The sequence below is a fragment of the Ambystoma mexicanum genome, chromosome 11 (genome assembly GCF_040938575.1).
Source record: "Ambystoma mexicanum isolate Mex_15411 chromosome 11, UKY_AmexF1_1, whole genome shotgun sequence".
NCBI lineage: Eukaryota > Metazoa > Chordata > Amphibia > Caudata > Ambystomatidae > Ambystoma > Ambystoma mexicanum.
This window is the reverse complement of record NC_090934.1, coordinates 1,093,998,938-1,094,018,468: the sequence shown is the minus strand read 5'-3', so window position 1 is coordinate 1,094,018,468 and position 19,531 is coordinate 1,093,998,938. Positions and strand designations below refer to the sequence as shown.

General features: G+C 46.0%; 1 protein-coding gene and 1 long non-coding RNA gene across 4 annotated transcripts in view; one reads left to right on the top strand and one right to left on the bottom strand.

Moving 5' to 3' along the window:
* MINDY2 (MINDY lysine 48 deubiquitinase 2) overlaps nt 1-14,935 on the bottom strand; it is an 838,774-nt gene extending 823,839 nt beyond the window's left edge. For all 3 annotated transcript variants that reach the window (XM_069624356.1, XM_069624357.1, XM_069624355.1), the window contains exon 1: nt 13,804-14,935. In XM_069624356.1, the coding sequence (XP_069480457.1) occupies nt 13,804-14,796 (993 nt within the window). In that variant the 5' untranslated portion in view covers nt 14,797-14,935. The remainder of the gene's footprint in view (nt 1-13,803) is intronic.
* A 182-nt stretch (nt 14,936-15,117) lies between these two features.
* LOC138504138 (uncharacterized) overlaps nt 15,118-19,531 on the top strand; it is a 448,967-nt gene continuing 444,553 nt past the window's right edge. The window contains exon 1 of the long non-coding RNA XR_011279785.1: nt 15,118-15,251. This is a non-coding gene — a long non-coding RNA (uncharacterized lncRNA). The remainder of the gene's footprint in view (nt 15,252-19,531) is intronic.

Below are 19,531 nucleotides of genomic sequence, written 5' to 3'. Positions count from 1 at the left end.
TGCACATGCAGTTCTGGGAACCGAAATATGTGGGGGCATCCATCTTGTCCCCATCAATGCACTACAAGTCCAATCCCCAATGTTATCCTATGGGAGTGAGTGACTCTGGTGCCACAAGCGCCAAGTCTGACTCCAAGTGGGTCTTTGGAGGGATGGAGAGGCCCTTGAGGGCCATGTAGGTGATCATGGCCGGACTCCAGCCTGACATCTTGGAGGGCTGGGGACATGAGGGGTAGGAATCATGACACCTATAAGTTGTGAGCGCGACGGGTGGGAGATGGGGGGCGCGACCAGTATTCTTGATCCCTTAATTCCTTTGGTTTGGTGGAGGGGGGGGGCAAAGATGTCCGTGCCCAGGGCCCCAAAAATGCTTAAGATGGCCCCGACGAAATGTGGGGAGAAATTTTAATGTAAACACTGGTCGGTCAGCGGAAGGCTAGGGAAGGGAGATGTGTAATATATATAGCTTCTTTCTCTATCGCCACAAGACTCGGCTCGTGGTTGCATCAGCTCCTGCATTCCATGATGTGCGTACACAGCGGAGAATGCAAACCTAGTTCAAACAACAACCGATGCAGCGAGCTGTCAGCTGGAGGGCCTTACAACCCGACTCCTGTATAGATATACTCATAATAATTAATAAAAGCTGTTGCATAATAATATATTCCTCTGTTACCTCATTCCAACCACTACACACCACCTCCAACACACCAGCAGACTCTCCAGACCCCGTACCAGCAGGCCAGTCGCCAACAACAGCACCAGCAGTACCAGAGTACCATGGAACCAACAGCACCATTAATAAGCAATGCCTGGAAAATCAACAGAGCAAGCAGCACACAGCACGGTCACCATTGCTACGTAGCAGCAGCTAGCATCACAATCATTCTAGATCGAATGCTAGAGAAGCAGACCCACAACGTAGGAGTATGTGTATGTGTCAAGCCGTACTGAGAAAGAACAGCAGAATTAGCACTCATAATACTCAGCGACATCATTGTACTTCAGGAGATGTGGTTGAAAACTGAAGAGTAAAAAGAATCCGAGAAAATAGATAGGGAAAGAGAATGCAGGTCTCATCTTCTAGGTTTACTTCCACAGCTTGCGACACATTGATTTGGAGCGACAACAAGCTGCCGTCCTCAGTATGGGATTCCAATCAGAAACGCTGGTAGATCTGTGGGTGTGAAAGGGCTTTTAAAATGTTTTCGCCCAAAACATTGCTGAATTCACTTTTTTCATAGATGCAGATTACATGCTTTGCCCTACAGATATGCGACACACCTGACCCTTTTAATCCCCAATAGGCAAATACAAAAAAAAAGAAAGTGTATATAAATACACCAAACAACAAAAAAGTGTCTCAAACACACATTGAATCATGCCACTTGCATCACCCATGGAGCTCTATTGCTATCTTTGGATCAGTGGTACAAGCAGATAAGTCTCGCCATATATTGGTGAGTCCATATTTTTTAAGACTATGGACCTACAGAGGACGCAACAATTTACATAAAACAAATCTCTATTGTTTTTTGTTGCCCTATACAAAATCAAATATTGTGCAGCTTCAGATACTATTTTTATTCAATTATTATTTAGAGTGACTCAATAAGAATATCAAATGCCATGATGCTGTACAGTCTCTAAATTTCTAAACAGTACATGGCAAATGTGTACATTCATTCTAATGAAAATGTAGAATGTTCATTAGTTTGTCAAAAAAAACAATTTCACATTACTCGCCTCTAATTTTTCTTTGAAAACCGTTTGCTGTCATTTCCTTCCATTGAAAAGAGCAAAGGTTTTGAAAAAGACAAATAAGAGTATTCTGAAAAAATAAAAATTCTTGTGAAAAATATTGATAAGCATGCAATATATGTTCTTTTAAAAGAATATGTGTAAAATAAAAATCATATATATTTTGTATTTATTTATGTTTTGGGTCATCATATAAACCTTTCACAATACATAATACAAAATAACATAACAATTCCCATGAGTTAGCCACAGCAAATAGAAGATCAAGAGATAGTAGAGAACAACAATAAATACCTAGACAAATAAGAACAAAATCATGTATATCCAAAAGAAGCAGTTATGGGAGGTGGGTTTGAACTTCTGCACGAGTGCTCTACATGTACCTTTTTTCTTTTTTTAACTCCTTGAATGCAACTAGACAACCTGTCAGGTATTGTCAAGTAGCTGATATTATTCAATGCCATCACTGAAACTCAGGGCACCAATTTATTGTGATGGAAAGAATTTATTGTGGTGGAAAGTACTCTCTGTCTTGATGCTCTGATTAACCCACAAACACGCGTGTCACCACAAGCAATCTACTGTAACCGATAAAATATCTATATCCAACACTCTATGACAGATGATCCAAGCAACGAAAGCCAATAGGTACTATTAAGAACCATTTCTACAGAGAGGTGGATTAAAATCATAATAGTAAAATTATATTGCGAAATAGCAAATGCTCATTGGCAGAGTTGTACAAAATAACTCTGTATTTTCCTGAAATGAATCCGATGTATGATGCCATCCAGTGAGTGCCGACGTACTGTGCTGTGATGCCAGTGTGGCCACCCCGTGTGTGCTGATGTAATGTGGGAAAAGAAAAATAGTATGAGATCACTGTGGGAAGAATTGAACACACTGCTCCTGGGTCTTCTTGCTTCCCAGGTCCTAACCTCTAGTTTACCAGCACACTGACAATGATGCATGCAAAGTACATAAGAACCACGCATCACTCGTGCTAGGATTGCCATTTCCCCCACCTGAAACGCACAGACGTTTGTTGTTGTTAAGCAATGACTTTAACTGAGGCTATTATTCAACATCTCCCCAGTCTCCCACTTAAAATACACAGAACAGTGTAGAGGAGGAGGAGACAGATGAGCAGTGGCTATCCACACATTTAGTGAGTGTTTCTACTAGAGAACACTGCAGGAACTGAATGAAACATAAAATAAAGTCACCATCTACTGAAGTCTGTGAACAAAATAAAGGATAGCTTCATAAATTTAGTTATCTTAAAAAAAGAAATAAGAGCACTGTTGTAGCAAATATTATGTATTGTACTCAATGAAAGTGACCCAAGTCAACAAGTCCTATGATGCCTTTGGTTAGAGACATGAAGACCAGACTGTCCTAGTACTTTGTGAGAGTGGCGAGGAGCAGCAGCTAGCAACGTTCGAGCCACTGCTAAACATGCCATACTATTTCACACGTGCGACAGTTTTATTGAGACATGTTGACAGATTGGAGTAGGAACGAATACTATGTATGGAGAGTGCTTGGCAGAGTTGCACGAGAATACTATTTAGGGAGAATCGAACAAACCATAAAATATTGCCAACCGCTCCTGGAAACGTATGTGCAGAAAAAAAAAAAAAAAAAAAAAAAAAAAAGGTACTGAGCACTATGAAATATTGTATTTCGATAGTTTGATCTTCAAAATAAACATTAGGTGAAAGGAGCACTTATCAAGAGGGTCGACCTAAGAAATAAAATTATATACACATATACACACACACACACACACACATTTAGCTCATGACGCCCTTCTATATTACTAGACCTGTATCGAATTGATCGTCGTCAAGAAGCAAATCAACTGGGTAAATCTCTGAATGTAAACTGATGATATTCTCTGGAAAACAGCCCCACATGCCTAACCTGCCCTGCCCAAATAGCTGCACAAGGCGTGCAGTACATACTGGGCAATGCTGTAGTGCCTCACAAAGCGAGGCAGGGTAACTGCTGTTACCATCAGCAGGCCTGGAGAGGGGCAGCACAACCTTCCCCCCTCTCTGCTCCTCTCCTCCTCCCCCCTGTCGTAGAGACACGCAGTCTGCCAAGCACAATGCTGAGGAAGGGTGAGGTGTGAGCAAATACCCCACCCTTCCTTGATGCAGCTAGGTGCTAAGCACCCAAGGAAGCCAACAGGCAGGCAGGGATCAGTTTCAAAGACCTGTGCCCCCCGGGGGGGCAGACAGTCGGCTATCCTGCCGGGGGCTGACACATAACAGCCCCCACTACTAACCATATCAAAGTAAATACAGAGTGGCACGCTCTGAGAAAACACAACTAGTTTGTGGACCCTGAACGGGGACCCAAACACACAGGAGGTGCACTGTTGACTCAGTGCCTTCCAAACCTTTACTTCTTTAAGCTTCTTTTGAAGCTTGTGGCACTCGCCACGTCTTTTTTCCTTTAATTGAACATTGCCCTGTTCAAACCAACGGAGAGCGTGCAGGGAAATTGACAAAGAAAACAGTCTCCCGTGAAGAATTGCAGAAAGCAGCAAGATCAATTACCTGAGGAGAATTCCTGCAGCACGGCCCGGCGAGGCGGCGATATCTACAAGCATACGTCTTCACAGTGTAAGCGTGCGCACCCGGCTCCGTCAGAGCAGATCAATACTTTGTTTTTCCTACGCGATTCAAGCCAAAAACAAACATCTGCGCCAGTCGCTCCCCCGACAAGTCGCGGCACACACGCTGCCAGGGGATTCTTACGCGAAATAAACACATGAGCGTAAGAGGGAGAGCCCGGCCCGGGAAATCCAACATTTTTAATGGATAGCTTTCCCAATGACACTTTTAAAGGAATGTCAAGAGTTTCGTAAGTGAAAGTGGGGGGGGGCATTTTTTCACCAAACCTCCAGCAATCATGAAGGGGTGGCCAAGAATTGACTGCCTTATAAATCACTAGACACTTTCCCAACACGGAGACAACAAAATTGGGGCAGTGCAACAGGAAAAGGGCGGCAATTTGCACGGCAAGAGCAAATTTTTCCTGGTCATTTTCAGAAACCTCCCAAAGCATTTGTACACCTCGCCAGGTCAATAAAATAGACACCACCACATGGCTTAAATAATAAACAGCGCTCAGAATACCTGAAATGTCATATCGCTACATAAAGGCCAAACTAGTTTAAAGACAGTTACCAGACAGCCAAGAACAGAAAACTGAATATTTGGGCAACAGCACAGAGTTTTGCAGTCACAGCAAAACTCATTTTTCGTATCTTTCCAAACTAACCAGGTAAAAAGGAAGACATGGGTCCCAAAAGAAAAACCCGGGATGCCAGCACACCAGCACAAAAACCCAAATCCCCACAGCTGCGGGCAGCCATAGAAGCAGCAGAACATTACGGTTGGGCTTGGGTGAGGGAGAATATTTACGGCCTGCCAAGGGGTGGGATAACCATGCCACTCAACCAAGATGACGTCACTACACCGTCAAAAAGACAAAGTGACGGATGCCCACAAGAAAGGTAACAAAAAAGTGGCAAAACTATGTGAGAATATGTCTGAAATGCAGCAGTTGTTACGGGAAATGAGGGAGAAACAATTACCCCCAACTGAAGAGCATGGGGCACCAAACACCAACATAGCTGTAATACCTAGCATAGAGGCCACCCCCCGCAACAGCAACAAGCCAAGCTATCCCAACTCCAGCCGTAGCACAGCCACAAGTGCCAGCTGCAACAACAACTGCCCCCACAGTTGCACCAACAGCAAGCACGGCAGACCCAACAGGGGCTCTTAAGGCTTGGTCAACCCCTACTTCATTGCAGTAGGCCAAACGGGAGAGGGCAACGGCAATCCAACAGACATAGCAACGATATGCAATGCCCAATTAGATTTAAAAATGAAATCCTTTCAGAATGAAATACTGAACAGATATAAAAGATGCCTGGCATGGAATATCGGTACCACCATCAGCCATATGGGCCAAAGAATTCATAGAAATCTTTTCATTAATAGAAGCCCAACGCAAAGGAAAAGATGCTTTTAGAGACCCCGTTAGGAAAGATTTCGTAATTGTGGGTAATTTTTCCTTCCATGTGGCAACCCCTAAACGGTTTGCTGTTGTTTTCACCATGATCTAGACTTTGCCAGAGAAGTGCAGCCTTCTGCCTCACTCCTCTGGGCTTTCGCTCCATTCTTACGGGGAAACTGACATGCCTTAAGACAGTCAGTACCGGGAAACGCTGTTTTCCGTAGTTTCTTTTATCATGTTGCGGCTTTCGTGCAACATGACACAAGAGGGCACTGTAAGCTAAGTTACTGCTCTCTTGGGTCTCTAGCCTTCTACAGGCCCTAGATGCTCTTTTTGGATTGTAACTGATCGGTGCAAGTGAATCACAGACGGGAATGGTGGCAGCGATCGTTTCTTGTGTTTTGAGCTCCTTTTGGCGTTTTAAGCGCGTTTCTCGCGATTAGCCCAAAATGGTGGCCTGGCTCCCAAAATGGCCAGACCACGAGGCTCCTTTGTCCTGTCCGCGGACCGTCTTGCTCCCTTCACCTTCCCCAGGTCGAGCCGACCCGGGGCCTTCCTTATTTGGGCATGTACTTTCCCGCGAAACACGGATGCTTTTGCGGGCTTCTACAGGCCTTGTGTGTGCCTCCAGGATGTGGGCTGGGATGTCTGGTCCCAATACACATCCTGGGTGCCAGAGAATCTAGGGTGGTGTGAATGCCTGGGACCACCGTGGTCCGTGATACGTCCACATATGGTGTGAGCGTTGATGAGCGGATCTCCCATTGGGTCCCCTCCGTTTTGGCGCGAAGGGAACCGTGGATAAGAGGGGGCTGGAAACACCACTACCAGGTCCATCTCCTGAGTTCTCACGAACGAAGGAATGCAGGAGTCAAGTATCCTGCAACCACAAGGCTGAACCGAGGAATCGCTGGTGACCCGCTGAAGGACTGCTCCTCTGCACTGCTGTCGCTTTGTGAAACCCGTTTTACCTCTGATCGAACCAGAAGGCCTGTACTGGTACTTCGACCCTTGGAATAGCGGGGACAGCTATTCTTGGCATCTTCACCATCTCCTGCACGTAAGCCTTCGGAAGTGTCTCTGGGCCATCCAGCAGACTGACCAGCCTACCCAGGAGTCTTGCTCTGTAACCGCCGCCCGGTTGTGTTGTATTTCGAGTCCTTGTCACTCTCACACGATTCGTACACTTGGCATTCCCAGGTCTGAAGAGAGTAGTGTACATTTGGCTGAGATACACACGGCCGCTCTGTTGCCCTGCTGTGGTAACAAACTGTGCGGGTTCACTTCGTTTGGGACATCTTTAACTCAACTCTGCTGCTGCAGAATCTACACGACGACGAGACATCCCCTGCTCGCCTGAACCTGCCAGGACTGAAACTGACGCGGAGAAGCCTGGGTCTGCTTGCATCGGGACCTGTGAGTAGCATAGCTAGGAACTGGCCGCCCTCCTGCAGGAGCCCATAACTTTTTTCCCCGCTGTGTCAAAACAGCACGCCTTTCCGTACTCGTGCTCTGCTTCTGCCCACAGTGGAGGCTGCGCTTGAGTCGCGGAACTCTGTTCTTCTTCATTTGTGCACTAAACTGAACTGCCTGATTCCCTCGAAGAGACTCCCCTTTTTGCCCGTTGGCACCAGCGTGTGCAGGTACTTTTGAGCACAAGGCTCCACTCTTCGTAGGGCTCGGACTTCCTTTTAGTTAGGTGCCTCTGAAGGCGGACTGGGTCTAAGCATTATTTCGCACTGCCTGTTTTCCTTCCCTTTTAGGTGGACTACACGTTTCGTGCATGTAACGCTTGAGACTTGTCTGTATTTGTATATATATTGTATTGGTATGGTATGTGTTGGTTTACTAGAGTTGTATTGCGATTTCTCGCTACAGTCATTGTTTTAAAGGCCTTGCAATAAATGTGTATATATTTTTAGTATAACACCTGTTTGGAGTAGTTTGTAAGTGTTCTTGCTTTGTGTGCTCATTGCGGGCTTTCAGTCACCCTCACCCCTCTTGAGACCTAGTCTTGACCGCCACGATCGCTACCCTGATTGGTCTGGCTTGTCCAGAGGTTACCCTGTTCCAAGTAATTAGGTTGGCCTTCTGAACTTCTGCGCCGCCAGGACAGAGTTCAGAAATCCGCCTTAACAGACCCCAAAATGATAGAAGAGAAAGCCATAGCCAGAAACGCACAGGTCGAACAGAACTGGGACAACTGGCTCCAAGCATTTGCCATTTTGGCAACAATCTACGAAGAGGAATTTCCCCATGATGGGAGAAAAATATGGGCCTACATGGACGAAATAAGAGAGGTGAAAGTCTGACAAAAAGGGAAGACCTGGCTAGCATACGACATCAGATTTAGAAGGAGCATGTCAGAGAGGCCAGCCATAGAATGGGACGAGGTCCAAAACGATCTGTACATGTGAAATGCTGAACCCCCAGCGGAGGAGGAGGCCTCCCCGAAGCCCTCCACAAATACCAAAAACACAGGTCCCAGAAATAACGATAATGAAAAACACAAAAAGGGAGAACAGCCTTTTCGAAAAAAAAACAGCCATGGGCGGCTAAGTCCAATACCCAAAGGCAAAACAAGAATCATAGTTCAAAGGCCAACACTCCATGCAGGAACTTCGGAAAAAAACAAAGCTCTTGGGGCAAGGACTACTGGTACAAACACCCTTGCACAAACTGCAACGGTGACCACGCAGCCAGCAACTACACCAGACTACCAACAAAAAACCCAAAAGACTAGTGCCAACCTCCCTGGGTCAACCACTTTTTTGACCCCAGGCAAGACACCAATCAACCCAAACAATTTTAGAGATGCAATGTTGAACTACCCAGACACGGAAACCAGCAAAAACATTTGGCGGGGTTCCTCTGAAGGATTTTTCATACAATTTCAGGGCTCAGGGTCACAGAACATCCCACTTAAACTAAAATCAGCCAGGGACAACCCCCACATAGTGGAAAGCAAAATCAAGAACAAACTACTTTTGGGCAGGTTCGCCGGACCTTGGGACCACATGCCTCTCAAAGAGTACATAATATCACCGCTAGGACTGGTCCCCAAAAAAGAGCCAGGGAAAATGAGACTAATCCACCACCCATCCAACCCCAAAGGCCTATCCCTAAACGACGGCATTCCACACACGGAATCCGCAGTTTTCTACACACACTTCCTAGAGGCAGTAAGACTCATCCAGGAATGTGGCAGGAACGCCCTGATGACCAAATTAGACGTTGAATCAGCTTTCAGATTATTGCCTGTCCACCCAGACTCCCAACAATGGTTGGGTTTCACCTTCAACAACAAATTCTATGTAGACAGATGCCTGCCGATGGGGTGTGCAGTATCCTGCGCCCTATTTGAGCAATTCAGCTCCTTTTTTCAATGGGCTTTTCAAAAACAAAGACCAGGGACCAAAGTAGTCCACTATTTAGATGACGGGCCCAGCGAATTCAACAGAATGCAACAGGGCCCTGGCAAAATTAGAGGAAATGGCCGCCCTCTGGGGCATACCCCTAGCAAAAGAGAAAACGACCAAACCAGCCACCAACATAATCTTCCTAGGCATTGAAATAGACTCTGCACAAGGGCTATGCAGGATCCCCAAAACAAAAATCGCAGACCTCTTGGAGAAGACACAAGCCTTGATAACTAAAGACAAGGCTTGTGTATAGGCGCGTTACAAATGCCATATCATATCATATCATCATATCATATCAAGGGCACAGTCAAAGAAATACAATCCTTAGCAGGCAGTCTCAATTTCGCTGCCAGAATCATCCCGCAAGGGAGGATATTTTCCAGAAGCCTGGAACTGAAAATCAAATCATTTACCAAACCCCACCTACACATCCGACTAGGCGCAAAGGTGAAACAAGACCTGGAAATTTGGAGGAATTACTAAAGTTCAATGGGACCGCACTTTGGCGAACACCTTTGAGCACATGGGCAAAAAGAGTCCTTTTTACTGATGCAGCCGGGAGCAAGGGGTTTGGAGCCATACTAGACACAGAGTGGGTGGCAGGACACTGGCCCGACTCATGGCAGCAGGCAAGGTGGACAAAAAACATCACCCTCCTAGAAATGTTTCCCTTTTGGCTAACATTACACATTTGGGGCAGGCAGCTGGCTAACACAGAACTCTGGGTGTGGTGCGACAACATGGCAGTTGTAGGCTCCATAAACAGAAGGTCTACCAAATGCCTTTAGTACAGATTAGTACCATCTGCAAGAAAACATTGTGATCAAAGCTAAGCACATTGATGGGGCAGATAATAACATTGCAGATGCCTTATCTCGCTTTCAGTGGCCAAGATTCTAGGAGCTAGTGCCTCACGGCCAGGAACAGATGACGCCAATCCCGGCGGAATGCTGGGAAATAATGGGAAATTTAAAAAAAAAACAGCATCAACGCCAGCGCCAGAGAGCTCAGGCCGGGATGCACAACAGGAATCAGGCACCTCAAATACGGGCGCCAATAATATAACGGCATCAACGCCAGTGCCAGAGAGCCATGGCCGGGATGTCCAGCAAGAACCAGGCACCTCATACACGGGTGCCAATAATATAACGGCATCAACGCCAGGGTCAGAGAGCCTTGGCCAGGATGTCCAACAAGAACCAGGCACCTCAAAATCGGGTGCCAACACCTCTCCAGGTTTCCTCACGGAAATGGCAAAGAAAGCACTGGCAAGCACCACTGCAGCATAGTACAGTAAGTGCTTACAGAGAGTTTTTAAAGCCACAGGCATAAAACACATAGAATTAATAACCATGGAAGACATAGAAACCTTTTTAAAATGGGCACATGAGCCAGGCTTTAAGAGGGACTGGGCCAAAAGACATCTAGTCGCAGTGTCATATTTTTCTAAAATCCTGGGTGATTCAGACCCCACCCAAAGCCCCCTCATTACCTATGCATTAAAAGGATGGGGCAGATTAGAGGGCCCACTGGTAGACACCTGCCGCCCCCCTTGATTTCTGCAAACTGGTAAAAATTACAAACCAGCTGGAAGCCATATGTTGGCATCCCTATGAGATCCTGCTGTTCAGAACAGCTTTTTTCCTAGCATACTTCGCTGCTTTCCGTGTGAGTGAACTCATTGCTTCCAGCTCCAAGACCAGCAACGGGCTGGGCGTCATGGAAGTCAGGGTCCGACAGGAGAGCATCAGCATAGAAATACAACCTAAAACTGGGGCAAAAAGAACCATCAACATTTGTTGTATTGATGAGGAAGTAAACTGCCCAGTACGTATTACCAACCTTTACAATGCACAAAGACCTAAGGTTGGGGGGAGGTTCTTGATCCACAAGGACGCCTCGGCACTAAGCCGGTACCAATTTAAAGGGGCGCTGATGAAAGAAATCAACAATGCGGGGTGGGACCCCAAGGGTTTTGGCACCCATTCCTTCAGAATAGGTGCCGCCACCTCAGCATGGCAGGGAGGTTTAGCCCCCCCAACTGCTGAAAAATATAGGGGGCTGGAAATCAGACTGTTACAAAAGATACATCAGACTGCAATTAATATAGCCCGCCAGCCTCATCCCCTCTTTTCTCCCCCCCCTTTCATACAGAAACACCAGGCGAAGGGAGGACCTCCCTGAAATCAGCATGGATTGTCGGCCACTCTTACTTTCAGGAGAGGCCGATGGGCAGAGGAGACCAAGGAAAGGCCACCTTTCAGGAACACCATTGCCTCGTGGTGGGGCTACAGGGGCCTGCGGTGGGCAGAGATCCATGAAACATTAGCAGAGCTGGTTGCATACAGGGACCCACCCGAATTCCTGATCATAAACTTAGGTGGCAATGACCTAATAACAGTGGGGAGGAGGCAGTTACTCGAGTACATGTGCGCCTCCCTTGCAGGCATCGCATACAACTGGAGAGGAACGGAAATAAACTTTTCAGCCATCCTACCTAGGAGGAAATGGCAGGGGGCCAACTGTTATAAATCTGTAAACATTTCCAGACGAAAAATCAACAGGAGGCTAGAGAAATTCTGCACAATAAGAGGACTGGGCTTCATCAAACACCCAGCCATTACACTGGGTGATCCTGACCTTTTTCACAAAGACGGCACCCACTTATCAACTAAGGGCATGGAACGTTTCTTTCGAGAAATTACAGCAACTCTAGCCCCCAGGGGTTGTAAATAAGAGATACTTCGGGGGAACGCGGTCAGCCGGCAACCTGCCCCCGTGTGGCGGCACGGCCAGAGGGGGTAACCCCAAGACCCGGTGCCCAAAAGTATTGTGTATTATTTTCTGATATGTGATTATTGTTATTGGCATAACCATATCTGTACAATAAAAACCTACGGCCTTTTATTGCCAACATTTGAGAAACAATGTGTGAGTCAAATTATTCTGGGTAAGGGTAGGTTTCGGCTAAGTACTATGATGCATGCATATGGGTTCAGCAGTTATGGGCAATGCTGTAGTGCCTCACAAAGCGAGGCAGGGTAACTGCTGTTACCATCAGCAGGCCTGGAGAGGGGCAGCACAACCTTCCCCCCTCTCTGCTTCTCTCCTCCTCCCCCCTGTCGTAGAGACACGCAGTCTGCCAAGCACAATGCTGAGGAAGGGTGAGGTGTGAGTAATCACCTCACCCTTCCTTCATGCAGCTAGGTGCTAAGCACCCAAGGAAGCCAAAAGGCAGGCAGGGATCAGGTTCAAAGACCTGCCCCCCCCCCCGGGGGCTGACACATAACAGCCCCCCCTACTATACATATCAAAGTAAATACAGAGCGGCTCGCTCTGAGAAAACACAACAAGTTTGTGGACCCTGAACGGGGACCCAAACACACAGGAGGTGCACTGTTGACTCAGTGCCTTCCAGACCTTTGCTTCTTTACCACAAAACCCTCCCACCCTACAAAAAACGGGAGAACAAAGGAAAAGTACAGGACACTGTACGGTGTCCACAACAAGTCGTGGGACATAAGAAGGTGGGCACGGGCCAGAGGAGGTAACCCCAAGACCCAGTGCACAAAAGTATTGTGTATTATCTTATGATATGTGATTATTGTTATTGGCATAACCATATCTGTACAATAAAAACCTATGGCCTTTTATTGCCAACACTTGACAGACAATGTGTGAGCCAAATTATTCTGGGTAAGGGTAGGTTTTGGCTAAGTACTATGATGCATGCATATGGGTTCAGCAGTTATGTACAATATAGGTTTATTGATGATGACTTTATGCAGGCTGAATTAATTATTTGACCGGACTAAAGAAATGTCAACAAAACAGTTTCATTAGTGATGTAGATTTTTATCTTTCAAAAGACTATTACAAAAAAGCAAATGGCTGAAATCAAACAAAATAGAATAAGAGAAGAGCATCAGTGGGGAGGCTTGAAACTAGCAATCTTGGCTGCTTGCTTAACTAACGGCCCCCAGGTGAGCGTTCTAACCTTTAATTGACTAATTTCCGACTATGAACAGCACCTGAACACTCACGTGCCCAGAAAACGGTGAGCCTTTGTGAGTTGTGGACAGGCCATGCATGCAGAAGTGCTTCTAGATCAGTGGATTGACAAGGAGATAGCAAGTGATAAAATGACAGACAGCATCTCATAATAATGTATCAGATGTTTTGGGGCCAAAACAACGGGGATGGGTTAATGAAATGGCCTTCTCAATCAGATAAAATAAGCAATAGGTCCAAAAGTCGCTCTAAAATTACTTTAGTGTACGTGGCTCCAACAATCATGATTTTCTAGATACAGAACCCACTATGGGCATGGGTCTTTAACTTTAAGGCTAGAGACCAGCACTGATGTGACCACCAACCAACCCTGATTTTCGAGGAATATTGTTACATTAAAGGCTGTGAACATGTATATCCAAGTGGATTTAAACAATCCTTTGGGTTACTGTTTATTTATGGAGGGCGAGAGGTATCAGGAGACTGGTGGTCATATGTCCAGGTCTTGTACAACTCCCTACCCCATGCAGGATGTTTGAAAAACATGCCACAGTCAAAAAGAGTTCCTTACCTTCCAGGCTAGCAGCAGCACATTGATGATGGCCAGCAACGGGCAAGGACCGTTCTCGTTCTGAGTGATGATGGGGGTCGGTTGCTCCTTCCACTGTAGCCACTTGATGTGGTAGACAGGTTGACCCGATTGACTAGGCCCACGATCCCTGCCCACCTTCTCCTCGGGACCCTCGCTTGCGCTCAGGTCAGAGCTAGGGTGGGACTGTAGGCGGGAAGACGACCCTGGGGAGTCCAGGCTTGGTGAAACTGCCCCGGGCAGGGAGCTGGGCGAGGTGGGCAGAGAGCTAGGCGAGTTAGGTCCAGGGGGCAAGGGGCTGGATGATGTCGGCAGGCAGCTAATTAAGACAGGTAGCGCAGCCCCAGGGTTCAGGGGGCTGGCTGAGGCTTGCAGAGGGGCATGCGAAGCATCCCGTAGACCGAGGGAGGCAGCTTCGGGTGTAGGGCTGGGCGAGGCAGCTTTAGGCACATGGGGCCTTGAGGAGGAAGCCCCTGGGACAAGGGGGCTGTGAGAGGTGGCATCAGGGTGCAAAGTGCCAGGTGAGGCAGGACTAGTGCCTACGGGGCCTGTATCACCAAGGGGGAGGGGTCTTTCAGTTGAGTCTGTGGTTGAGAGGAGGAGGTGCGAATCAACTCCAGTGCCCTGGGGACTAAGAGATGATGCACTGGAGGGGTGAGGACTGCAAGAGGCGTTACCTGGGATGTTGGGTGGGGATCCGGGGAGGGAAACGGACGCAAGACTGTCAAGGGTTCGTTGCTCCAGTTGTCCGGGGGTTAGAGGATGGAGATCGGGAACGGTACTGCTTGCGTGCGCCGGGGGTCCGGGGCACTGTGCGGCAGGTGTCTCTCGCGGAGCAGGAGCGCTGACGGAGCTCACCTCACTGTCGTCATAGGCGGGTTGTGCCTTCCCTGGCTGGGCACTCATTTCGCCAAGGCTTAGTGCAGCAGAGACAACGTCGCCGATAACAAGCTCCGATCCTTTCTGGTTGTCCATGTAGCTGCGTTGGAAGCTGATATGATCTTAGTCTAACTGAAACGCACAAGCAATTCCTCGGTAGAATGTGAGACCGCCATGACAGCTGGGCCTCCTCTCTGACGTCACCGCGGAACTACGCCTTCCGCCGCCATGACAGCTGGACCTCCTCTCTGACGTCACCGCGGAACTACGCCTTCCGCCGCCATGACAGCGCTCCCTCCTCCTTCTTACGTCACTGCCAATGTACTTAGTACACCCGCGACACCAAAAGAGCCAGAGTTATACTCTGACATCGTCCCGACCCTTGTTCTTCCCTCTCTTTGGGGTGTCAACACCCTGTCGCGACATAGTAACTCATCCTATGAATTTGCGATGGGTGCTTGGGCGGCGTCACGTCGCTATGCCACTGGCACTCGACAGCTCCGCCTAGGGAAAGAAGATTGTGTTCCTGCTTGTGCTGCAAGCGATGCTAGGTAAAAAATAAAATAGGCTAGTGTTTTTTGTCTTTGCAAATAATAGATTGTTCTTCATTCTTTGGATAGATGTGTTAAATCTGAGGAAATTGCATACCATTGGTACTTGGCCACGTCTTAATCTACCTTCCCTCACGAACGCATGAATACACCTGTGGCATAAACCTTAAATCATCAAAACCAGTTAGTAGACTGCTTATCTGTGGCTTGAAAGGACGCAGGTCTATTACGCATACACAGCAATCGTGCTAAATTCACACCTACTTGGTGTTTATCAACACTGCAAAACACACTTTGATTACATTATAACTTCTTGGTTCGTTCGCTTCGTTACATTTGCAATAAAAACGCTTCTCGTATGGGGCGACCAACCGACTAGATCCAATCTTTTTTACTCCTCCCCCTCCCCTTTGCATCAACCATCTCCATATTTTATTAGGCCAGAACTCCCCTAACCGAAAGTATCGCCCGTCCACCTGTCCTTGCAGGAGATCCTGGGCTGGAGGCATCATGGGGGAAGCTGAGCTTTTTCCTATCAAAAGCCCCCTCCTCCCCCTATCCCCCACCTACATCTGTGTAGTCGCTGAAACGCTTACGATTGTTGATATGCTTGATACATCATCTGACTCTGCTGCCTTTTATTCATATGTACGTTCATATTGTTTTGTGTGTATAAAACTCAATAAATAGTGTTATAAAAAAAAGCCCCCTTGCAGCTGGGCCACAGAGGGCAGCTGAACACTGGAGGAGAGAAAACCCCTCCGGATTGTTGCCAAGATCTCTTCATAGTCTTTTAAGTCCAACTGGTTGCTTGCATACCGCCCCTGCAACTGCAGCAGTTGCATTAACATGAAAGTGCTACTCTATGTTGCTGTTGAAATGCTTTGTTGTAGGGTGGCTGGGAGGGTGGGAGGATAACAATGCCCTGCTTGTTCCTTGGCAGCATTGATATTAATAAAGAGGGTCCCCTGCAGACGGGACGCCCTTATGTACTCTGCTAGGGGAAAGCCCTAGATTGGTTGGCTGCCCTCCTTCCAACTGCAGCCCCACCTCCTGTGTCCCCGTTTCCCCCAGGCTTCAAACCTTATTTCTCGGGCTTCAACCCCTTCATTGTCTGACCTCCAGGACATGTCGCAGACCCAGTTAACTTATTCCTCCATCACGGGTCGGCTTCTCCTCGCTCGTCAGAAAAGCCATATGTTTTGACGTTTCAAGTTCAATTGGCAAGAGTTTGGGACACTGCACAGAAAATAAATACCGACACCTGACGCAGTAAAAAGCTGATACTTCTAAGCGCTATGATTCAAACAAAGTAGAGTATCTCAGACTGAGTTTCAAAATTACAAGTTAAGATTTATTTAGCGCATATATATCATACACTCGAGCAGACTTCAGGCTCATCCACAACCAGTATTTCATGGAGAGTTGAGAAGTGAAGTGCCTGAATAGTACACAGCTTCTCCTTTTATACAAAAAATGAAGCCTGCATCAGCATAGGTCATTTGTTATTCATTTGCAAGCGATAACAACACCAATATGTTCAGACTACATACATAATAATGCCCTAACCACCAGAAGGCAGAACACATTGCATATTCAATAGATGTTATTGTTATATTGTCAGTTTTCACTTTACTTATGGCTTTAATGACAAACTCTTTCTGCCAGTTCACAGACAGTGACTTATGTTTGAGGCCTTAAATATAGAATCTACTTGCCCTCCATTCCAACAACGGACACCCTATTTGCACAACCTTAAAAATATACCTTTCTTGCATTTAACAAAGTAGAAGGGCTGAACACTATGACTCAATGTGTAACTAACCTCTGCTTAGTGCAGTCAGTGTTTACATAGCATTTAGAGAAGAGAATAGGGCCATTTTGGTACAGCCTAACCTACTTTGCAGAATATGAGGACCTGTCCTTAAATGTTATTTTTATCACATGAAAAACATTTGAAATACATTAATTCATAAAATTACATAACATTTATAAAAAGATTAATAAAAATTTACATTAAAAACAGTGAATCACAGAATTGAGTAAACATTATTAATATCATTCTTACTAAACTGAGAACGAATAATAAATGAAATCTCACATTCTTCCATATATGGATTTCATTCAAATAGTAAGTGAAAGTTAAGATGCGATTCATTTTACTTCTATCTGAAGTTTCAATGCATTTAAAAATTGTATTACTGCAATCTGTATCGGCACTGTCTATAGTATTTTGATGGACGCATTGAAAGATATCTTTCCAGCACTCCTAAAGTTTTTAGCCAAAATCTTCGACTTGATGCATGCTTATACTGTAAACACATTGCTATATTGTTTATCCAATCCATGGTGTATATCTTTTTCTTGGCCGTATCTGGGTCATTAATCAGCATTTCTATAGCGGTATCTGCATTAACAAGAATATTGTAAGTAGCTTTTAACTAAATCTGGACAAATGCATGCTGAGAGGAAAAGAGGTATGCCGATAAAGCTTTTAGCATCACTGGCATCTTAGTGGACACCATACACTTCCTTAAGAATGCACACATTTTCCACTGATAAACAGCATTCAACGATACTGTGCCCAGTTCGTATCGCAACCATGAAATGGGAGTACACTGTGATACCTCTAAAATTTGGCGCCAGAATTTGGCTTCTAACTTGTTCAAGGTTTGTGCAGATATCGGCGCTACCATTTCAAGTCCATATAATAAACATGGCATTGTCTTCTGTTTCCAGTATATTAAAGCTGGTTTTATGTAAAATTTGCCAAAACGATATAATATAATTTTGGTTTGTGATATGCCTGTGGCCAGTTTATGTTCCATTTGGACAAAATGGCCATTCGCACTGATGTTAGCTTCAAATATAATTCCCAAATATGTATACATGGGAACAACCATTAGCTTAATTTTATTAATCGAACATTGGTATTATCTGCGATTTCATTTCTTTGGTGTATATTGACTGATTTGAATTTTCTTGGTATTGATTTTCAATTCATTTTCATCAATGTAGACTTCAAAACCATCCAATAATATTCGCAGACCAATCAGCGTTTGCGATATAAGAACCAAATCATCGATCGTCGTACATCAACGCTCTGACTGGCATGTTGTTAATTTTAGGAGAGTCAGAAACAATAGTTTAAAAAGTGGTCTTGATGTCATAGATAAAATAATTAAACACCGTTGAGGCTAGCAGACAGCCTTGCTTTAAGCCTTGTGCAGTCATAATAGGTGCTGTAAATCGGCCATTTAGATCTAGTCGTACATGTAAGGACGTCTGAGAGTATGTTAGGACACAAGGGCTCAGTATAGTAGTGGTGGCTTGACACGTCGTGATGCAATTTAGGCTTTCTGACAATATACCCCTCAAGAGTACAAAAGGACAGTTTGAGGTGAGTATTGCCTGAAAATATGGTACACCCTGGAACTCCAACAGCTGGCTGCAAGAAAAATTAACCAGATATTAACATGTGGGTTAAGGCAATGAACTCTCCAAAGCAAGATACTGAACTGATTCTCACAAACAAGAAAATCAGACTGGGACTGAATGGTTCCAAGTTAGATTGGTGAGTACCCTGAAAACAAGGAAAGTAACTGTTACCAAGAGTACAGAAATAGCAAGAAAGTAAGAAACAAATAGTCTTGTGCTTATCAAATGAGTGACCTGGATAGGTGTTGCAGGAGAGTTGAAAATGCAGTGGCAGTCCGGGAAACACAATGTTTTGTTTTCCTAAACCCGCCGGCACGAGGACGCCTAAAGAGTTAATTGATCCGGGCGCCGTTGCGCTGGTGTCCTTTGATGCTTGCGCCGATGCGCCAATGTGCTTTGGTCCTGGCGCCGATGCGCGACAGTCCTGAATGTTCAAAAAGTGTCTTGGACAGTTCCAGAAAGAAGATATGACACAGGTAAGACTCTAGAGATGAGATGTATGCAGTCCGTGGGTTTTCCAATTGTAACGACAAGCAGGTAAGACTTGTGAAATGAGATAACTGCAGTTCGTGGATGTTCCGGGTCTGGTATGAGCAGGTAAGACTTGAGGGATTAGATGACTGCAGTCCGTGGATGTTCCGGGTCTGGTATGAGCAGGTAAGTCGTGAGGGTTTAGGCGAGTGCAGTCCGTGGACGTTCCGGGTCGGGTTTGAGCAGGTAAGACTTGAGATCAATGACAAGAAGGAAGCAAAGAAGACCACAAAGCGGGCCGGGAATTCAAGGAGCCAAGAAGACAAGGTACAAGGTACGTAGCTTTGAAAACAGACAAATTCAGAAGCGCC